This window comes from Dermacentor andersoni, chromosome 7, assembly GCF_023375885.2.
Source record: "Dermacentor andersoni chromosome 7, qqDerAnde1_hic_scaffold, whole genome shotgun sequence".
NCBI lineage: Eukaryota > Metazoa > Arthropoda > Arachnida > Ixodida > Ixodidae > Dermacentor > Dermacentor andersoni.
The window spans coordinates 129,652,819-129,661,762 of NC_092820.1; the positions used below are offsets into that span (position 1 = coordinate 129,652,819).

Genomic DNA, 8,944 nt, shown 5'->3' on the forward strand with positions numbered 1-8,944 from the left:
TAGAGACTGTGTACGGCACTTGCAGCTTTATTTCGTTTTAGGTGGCTGAAAATGTGTGCGTACCGCCCGAAAAATATCCTCCCCTAAAAGATTGGCTCTTGATGCAGATGCGCGGCTTAAGCAATAAAAAAAGGAACACATGTTTGGCACAGCTTCCAAACAGGCATACATTTTGTTGAACATCTGCGGTACCTGTCGATGTAGCTGAGTAGATATCGAGTTGAGCTGGTCAGCTCATGGTGACGAGTTTAACTGCGGCTAACTAATTTGAAGTCTCCCACTAAGACACACCTCTTAATGAGACCATGTTTTTTAGTAGTATCACCACAGAATATATTTATATATGCGATGAGTGCGTTCATTTTGAACAGTTGGCTTATATGTGTTCAATCTTAAGTGTAAACGTGGTAATGCCTCACATAAATATCTTAATTTTATGCCAAAATAAGAATGTGTCAGAAGCGTTTATAAATGTTAAATACCTGCTACCACACTTTATAAACGAATCAAGATCAATCATGAAATATATATTTAGCGGAAATGGGGGTGATCTGAGAGGTAATATAATGGTGTTGTATAGGAATATGAGTGGTAAATGAATGTTATACAACATTTTTTCGGACAGGTTAGATGCGTAACTTGAAGTGCTCATAGTTTTTCCGCGGCTTGAGGAAGACGAATGGAGGCAACGATGTCATTTTTATTGAAGATAGGAGAGTTCCTTCTCGTGACATGTACGGAGAGTTTAAATTTCGTATCTCCTTTGGAAACAAGCTCCTCATGCTGCATATTTTTTTTTATTTTGTTGTTACACGTGGCCTGTTTCTTTCTCTACTCTCCGCCATGAACTGTGCTAGGCACTTCGCTTAGATTTAGAGTGTTAAAACAGGTAACGTGTAACGTATGATAGACGTTTATTCCTTGTAGGGCAGTTGCAGGATTTCATTGAAGTTACTTGCTCAACCATTCTGTTTTGCTATGTTATGCAATAACGACACTAAGATGGCGATGATAAAAGGCTAGCGTGACGAAGACTGCATGATCATGACGGCATAGCGAGAGTCTGACGTCGAAGTCAGGATAACGCTGATGCAACGACCCTGATGGCACCGCGAATGTATCACAACGTATCCATAAGGACAACTGTTTGACGACGTTGAACTGCCGATGATGGCATGTCAATGGAATCAGGACAATGCCGGTGGATGATTACTTGTCATCAAACCTGTATGAAACGACATGGCCAAAGTACGATGACGGAACTGGATTGGCGGTGATGGCACGACCACGACGGTCTTACAAATGTTGCAGATAGTGTCTATCTGACAATGATGGAATGACAACGGTGGCATAACCACGATTGGTGGCGATAATATGTTTACGACAGACTGACGAAGAAAAAAATGACGTCGATGGAACGAGCAACGATGCACAATTTATTTTCTTGGTTTCTCGTTAGGTCGTCGAATAGTCTTGTCTCATCAAGAATCGATACCATGTAGACGGCCGACGGACACCTGGACCAAGGCATTCATTATAGATCTGGAAAAAAATAATACAAAAAAGTTTTGTCACTTACCACGTAATATGAAAACACATGCAGTGTCTCGTTTGTCCAGGTTCACGAAAATTTGACAATGCACGTGCTTCATAGCTATTGCGACGCACCCGTGTTATATTTAGTCCGAGGTAGCTAACATTGGCTCACAAATTTTAACTTGCTTATTGCAGTGTAATGATGGATTTGCAGTTTTATTCGTGGTTTCTTTGTGTGATGGTTCTTTTCATTGATTCCGTCAATAAAGAAGAGAATTTCTAAATGTATGCAAGAAGTGGTTGAGAAGTGACAACTTTTAATCACAATATGTTGCAGGAAAAGTTACCGATTTCATAAACTAGCCTACATCAAGTAATATTATTTGCAATAATATCTAGACTGCGAATTCCATCAGTGGCACTCCATGAGCCACTGGATATATCGGAATAAGCATGCATATTTGAAGCTCATGTGTTTATTTTCCTCGAAGTCGACCTACTCACGCCAAGAAAAATGAACAACGGAGGTACTACTAAGCAAATCTACTAGCTTCCTAGTTGTTACATTGTTTTCCGATCTCATTGCTTCTAATTGTTTCTCACCTCTTTTAGCCGTACTCACATTTCTCAACTTTAATAAAAAGTACATATATTTGAGTGGCAGCATGCATGAATAAGCATTCCTTACCTGTTCTAATAAATTTGAGAAATAATACTTTGAGGCCTCAACTAAAGCAATCCTTCATAATTTAAGCTGCAACGTAATTGTAGTCAAGGCCATCGGGCGGCTAGTCCATCATGTGTAGAGCCATAAGATACAAGCAGCCAAGCCTCCTGCAGCGTATTCTAACAACGGTCGCTATAAGAACCTTCTTACACTACGGTTTTATGTGGCAGTACCTCGGCCTAATCTGAAGCACGTGAGGGGGGGGGGGGGGGGTGCGGCTCCGAAATAAATAACTTCCATGGTTCTTAAGCGTGCAGCTAAATTTATGTATAAAAGCGCCTTTTTTTTTCATATCGCGCCCAAGGGTATGTGGCCCGAATTCAAACACATGACCTCGTGCTTAGCACGAGGTCATGTGTTTGAATTTACTTACTGGCTATGGGGCATGACCCAGGGTGTGACAGAACAGGGTGTGACCAAATGAGTATGTCGCTAAAGCCTTGCTATCGCTTGCTATGCTTATCCTTCGGGTCGAACTACTTTTTTTAACGTGTCTGCAGTCTACCATGTGCCCCAAGGCGATAATATTGTGGAATTTATACATTAATTTCTCTCTGCATTTTTTGTTGTACTTCGTGTTTAATCTCTTATCTGGGCCTTCATCTCACCAGTAAGAGGAATGTTTAGATTGGGTGCTCCTATTTAAATATTTCTAAAAGGAGACTTCCTTTTTCTCCGCAACCACTGCACTAAACTTAACGAAGTTTGTTGCATTTAAAAGGAAAACTTGAAATCTATTGAGTGTTGGTTTCGACTTTTCGATTTAGCACGTCAATATTTTACTTAAAATTGGCAAAAATCGCAAATTTTGAGAAAATGAAACCAACAAGTTTACAAGTCCGTAACTCAGCAATAGAAACCGATTACACAATTCTGTGAATTGCATCTCATAGTACATCTAAAGCGGACAAAAATGATATGTTACAGACGAATCTCAAAAAATTTTGTAATGTGTAAATGCAGCTTTTGCCAAACCCTTGTATCCAACCTAACAAGTTCCCGTAATATATAAATTGACATATCGAATTTGTCCGCTTTGAAGGATATAATGGCTGCCGTTATCTGGTTGAATGATATAATGGCTGCCGAAATCACGATGTCTGTTCTTGATGCAGAGCTATTAACGTGTAAACATCGTGCTTCTATATTTTTCGAACTTCGTATATTTTAAAATTCCTTCAATAAAATGCAGGCCCTAAATCAAAACTCCACTTGCAACAGTCATTCGAATTTAACTTTCTCGTTTAAATGGAGCAAATTTCATTAAAATCGGTTCATCGGTATACTAAGAAAAACGTTTTTGCGTTTTGCATGTATTTGAATACGCCGCGTCGTAGTTGGACCCAAGCTAAAGATTCCTCTTAAGTCCTGCTCGCTATCTCTAGGAGTCAAGCCAAGCATGTAGCAAGAAAGCGCTGAACCTATAAATTGTCTGAAAAAGAATGCCAGCAAATACGACTACACTTATTCTATACAGGTTACTGATGAAGTAATTACAGCAAGGAGAAAATGCTCATAACAATTAAACAAATAGCGTAGTGAACACATTTATGTTGTGAATATACAAGTGTACACTAAAATGTTGCCAAAATCTGTCATGGGTTTCACACTATAATTGTTTGCGGGTATGCATATACCGCGTCTGTATCCGTGGCAAGATCCGCAGGTAAGTCAGCAACAGCAACTGAATATTGACAAAGAACGCTGATGAGTACTAATGAAAAGTGCTCTCAATGTTACGCTAGGTGTTTCTCAACCTATACGCAGCAGAGTAATAAAGAGATCTTGTTTCAGCATCATCAACTGTACTCAGTTCAGAGATTCCAGTGCGGTATCGCAATATGGGGGGGGGGGGGACAATTTATACCCTTTCTATGCCTTCTAGATCCCATGACTGAACCGGCAATTCTTATCACGGGTGTCAAACGAAAACTTACCGCATCTGCAAGTACATCCCTGAGAGTCACTGACGCACCTGCGGAAATATCCTTCGGGACAAGTGTTGCCCCGAAGATATTCGCAGGGGTTGGAGTTTTCCACTGCAACGAATTACACGAATAGATAATAAATATTAATTGTGCTTTTAAGGGGCAGAGTTTGTGAAGGCCGTGATTATTGATGATGACATTGTTGAATCGTAGTTAGGAATGCCACTTTCGTCTGTCAGAGTACACTCATAGCCACACACCGAAATTTATATATAGTGTGAGTCAGTGTGGCTCGCCTCAATTCTTAAATCAAAACGAGAACCTCAGGAGCACAAATAGAATGATATTTATCAGTGTAATTTTAACACGCACATGGAATTCGCAATTACGTCTGAAATGGTGCATTTATTTTCTTGCGGTCTCATATAGAGGCATGCTAGCAATGCTCTGTCTTGAATACTGCTCCATATAAAGCAAGTAATAACGCAAATGCAACTAAATTAGGTAAATTGAGCATTGCAACGTCATGAAAAAATTCAGAGCATTTCTTCCTAATTTGGCATATTTGGTAAAAATACTAATCTGATAACGTGTTTGAATAATAGCGACTGTTGCCTCAGAATCAGTCCTCAGCCAATAAAAACGTCTCACATATATTGCAAAAACTACACCTTTTTTAACGTATACAAGCCGTACCACTTGCTATGCTATAGAGCGTTATCTTTCCTTGTTTCTGCCTCCCGAACGTATCAACCTTGACCACTTTTGTGACAATGACGATGTCTACTATGCATATCAATACACTGTCCGATATCCTGTCTAGTCTGCCAATTTGATAAACGTGCTGGCTTGATGGCGAACGGCCTTTTTCTTTAACATTACGCTATCCTCTTAAATAGCTTTCCTTCCCCTCTGTCTGCGTGTGGCATAACCTCTGCATAGCCCAAAATTTCCAGTTATGCAAATTCAGGACAAAATATGATAATTTGTTGCAGTTGTTTCCGCATTTTTACGACGCGTCTATCTAATATGTAATTTTATTTTGTCGTTTGAAGAAAGTTATGTCAGCTAAAAATCAAATGTGCTTTTTAAAACTACCATGGCCTTGCGGCCACAAATGTACTCCCATTCAACTGTTCTAGAACAAGCTTACCGTGACATTGTGATAGGGATTTCATGAATATTCATGCCGGCGGAATTGTTTTAGTTATTATGGTCACATAAATGAGAAACACCGTGAGAAACCACACGCCACAACCACACAACCAAACCACACGCCAAACAGAAAAAAATGACTATAATTAGATGTCTGGCGCACAATTGCGCAAGCGAACGGACTTTGTGAAAGTCCATGATGTTCGTCGTTACAAAATGATTCATAGGCGTGTTATGCAATTTTGTGCATGCATCTTTTATAGGCATGACAAACATTTTTTGAATTCTAAGACCAGTACTATTTCTTATGGGTATAAAAGTTTTCAAGCCATATGGGTCCACATTATAGATCGAATGTGGCAAATGCAAAGTTTTGAATTGCATTCGAGTTTTGTGAACGAAGATACATTTGGCATTAAAGGTCGTACAGCAAGTACACGAGCAAGTTCCTTGGAAGCTGAAGCAGGAAAACTGTTGTCCGCTTGGGCACTCTGTGGAACACTCAGAAGCGCCTGCAGTTGAAAACATAGGAATTGTTATTGATAGTACCCTTTAAGTGTAACAAGCATGTTTACCTGATTAAGTTTACTGAAAGCGGGTAAACCACATGCAGCCGATAAGTTTTGCTAGAGCTATGCAACGAACATGGAAAAGTCATCTTTTTTATGTGTTAGAACCATTTCAGATGGGTATTTACATTGTGGTGCTTCGGCTAACGTATACTCAGTCCACATTGCTTGTTAAAGGACATTACATAATTTGGATAATTTGTACAACCTTATATATATATTATTTATGCTTTGCACACCACTAGAATGCTGAATAAGACAGAGAAATGGCATTGTGCACGCTGAAGCGCCATGGTTGCTCCAATTTCACTCAGTTTTATTAAAAAATGAGGACGTATTAGATGTTTGACATTTCTTTCGGCGTGACACACAGGTAAAACATGTTTGCATTTGTGCGAATTGCTGTGCAAAGCAAGCCTATTTAAAATATATAGACTTGAAGTAGGTGCTCTAGTTTCTGCAGCTGTTTCACTTCAAAGGCGTTGCAACAAGTAGCCTAGTCATAATGATAGCTGCAAAATTTGTGCATCATTTCCAGAATAATGCGCCCGCATCTCAACTGCTGTTTGCTACGAGCTTCACCACTGCCTTTATTTTGAATAAACCTTTTTTTTCGTATAACGTGCACATACAGTTTTCATTTGACATGGAGGCTGCCTTACGCAGTCCCGATTTTGAAGCTGAACTATGGGCAGTCCAACGGGCCCGCGACGTGGCGGAGAGGCTAGGCCTTTCTGTCCCGTCGTGTGAGTGGCCCGCTACGTTCCGATGGACCTGAATGCACGTTCCAATCAAACACAATAAAACATTTCCGACCATCCATCCATGGTGCCAAAGTAGCCACTACAAGATTTTAAAGACGATTACGCTACACTTTGAAAAATGCTCGACACAGAAAGAATAAAATAGATACAGCTAACGGAGGCTGAAATTTTATATTTCTTATGTTGCGACTGAGTTTGTTTATGTTCGAAATATGTTTTTTTCTTAAAGTCGCAAGAATTTATGAGTGGGTATACAGCATTCGGATTTGTCGGCGCACCTTATGCAACGATGCATGGGTAGGAAACGTCTATCGACCTCTACAAACTTCAATGAGACTTCATTCATGTAAAACCATGTAATACGCCTCATGGGTGTTTCTTCTTTATATAATCCTGATCAAAACTGATTGCCAGGAAGCGTTACTAAATTTCCTTCGTTCGTAGTGTTGGCGCACTATTTCTTAATATTTTTCTACTTGTATCAACTGTTAGAATATAAGCAGCCTCCTATAGTTCACATAAAAATACAATTAAAATTATGCGTCCCACTTCTGCTTAATATAATGATTTGAGGAAATTGAGACATCAACTGAGGATGACATGCTAGTGTTATGCCATCGTGTCAATCGCTGCAACTATAGACACACGTTGCTCGGTATTGAAGCATATGCAATTGCATGCAGTCTGGTGATAATACGTGTAGTAAGGACACTTGTTCGCAAGTATATCTGTGGATACCCGATATTTATTCCTACACTCCTAGTGGTATCGAAATCTATATGACCGAACTAATAGAAAATACTAGCGCTAATGACTTAAAAAAGACCGAAATATTTTCTCACTATTCTTCTAAGTTTACACAACACTAGCTTTATAAATATTCATCGCTGACGTGGTATTGTGGTGTATAGTGTCGTGCTGTGCATATGACTGGTTTTATGAAGCATAGCGAACAAAATTTTACAGTTCCTTGTGGTTCAAGCGAGGCGAAATATACGTCGTTGTGGAATGTCCTAAGGCTATATTTCGGATATTTGCTGTATTTTTTATGACGCCGTGGATTAGGATTGCTTGGGATGAGCTGTTCGTAGACTGGAAGTTCATACAAGCCTATTTACTATCTGACCCTGCTCTCGACTTCGAGCACTTGCCTGAAGGTGTACTGATAAGGAGCCCAAGCAGAAGGAAACTGTAAGCAAGCAGTGTCCCCTTCATGGTTGTCTGAAAAAGCAAAAAAGCATTTGTTCACTTCCTTTTCGCGGTAAATTTGTTGCCATTGATTCAATGCTTCATTTAATGGAGCTGATAATAACACAGCTAGTCACCACATAATTTGCTGAATTATAAAGTACTTCCGCCCTCCATGCATTCTTCGTACAGAATGCTCTCCCTTGCCTTGAGCAAAACATTAAAATTGTAATATTGTGCAGTCCATTCGAAATATATGCGCTATTAGTTTAGAATAAAGTTTAGAATAATGTACTTTTGGTCTGCTCCACAAAACTTACTGAACGGGAGTCGACAAAAACAGCAATAATACACGAATGCGTGAAACAAACATCAAAAGCAGAGAGTGGCTAGTTTGGCGGGAACGTAAGTGGTTGTACTCACCGGTCTGCGGAATGCGATGACGGCTACTGCCGCGTAAAATGCTCTTGTCAGGGGCGGCACAGGCACTTGGATATATGACATAGCATGTACACAGCCCATATATTTCTTCCTTCCCTCTGCTATCTACAAAGCCTTATCTATATGGTTCCGATAAGTAGCAATCATCCGACCTCGTTATAGAAATAAATGTTCAATTGTTTCTTATCGACTGGAGGTGTTTGTTCTGACATGCCCAAGGCTGATGCCTGTTAATTACATTTTCTTGTTATATAGGCCAATGTTATTACAGATAGATACAGCTTGTGCGTCTGCACATTTATTATCTACTAAGTGGATTCGCCTTGCGAACTCTCCGGCTAGAACTTGTAAAGTGCAATATGGGCCATAAAGTGATTAATCAAAAACTTAATTAGTGCATTTTTGAGTCCATATGCATCTAAATTTTGTTTACAAGTGATGTCTGCCTTTTCAGCTAGACCCGCTCATGGACTAGAATTGTGCCATCTGCTAGAGAAAATTTAAAATAAAATTGTAAGTCTTCGCTGAGACACCTGGTATATGTGGATGAGAAAGTGTACGGTAGCGAATGAAGACCTTTATTTAAGCACATGAGTAGTAAATGGAAACAATGTACATCAACGGATGAAGTTCTTA

The 8,944-nt window shown here is 39.6% G+C and overlaps 1 protein-coding gene across 2 annotated transcripts; it reads right to left on the reverse strand.

Moving 5' to 3' along the window:
• Positions 1 to 1,413: 1,413 nt before the first annotated feature.
• Positions 1,414 to 8,413, reverse strand: LOC126533826 (uncharacterized). Of its 2 annotated transcripts, none has more exons than XR_008613086.2 (5): positions 8,291 to 8,413; positions 6,578 to 7,900; positions 5,775 to 5,858; positions 4,201 to 4,302; positions 1,414 to 1,542 (listed from the first exon to the last, which is right to left on the reverse strand). XR_008613086.2 is itself a non-coding variant. In XM_050181029.2 (5 exons), the coding sequence occupies exons 1-5, from the start codon at positions 8,387 to 8,389 to the stop codon at positions 1,535 to 1,537; spliced, it is 363 nt and encodes a 120-aa protein (XP_050036986.1). In that variant the 5' UTR covers positions 8,390 to 8,400; the 3' UTR covers positions 1,414 to 1,534. The 2 variants fall into 2 exon arrangements, 1 of the variants encoding a protein (XP_050036986.1); XM_050181029.2 differs by having other exon boundaries at positions 7,831 to 7,900; positions 8,291 to 8,400.
• Positions 8,414 to 8,944: the final 531 nt, after the last annotated feature.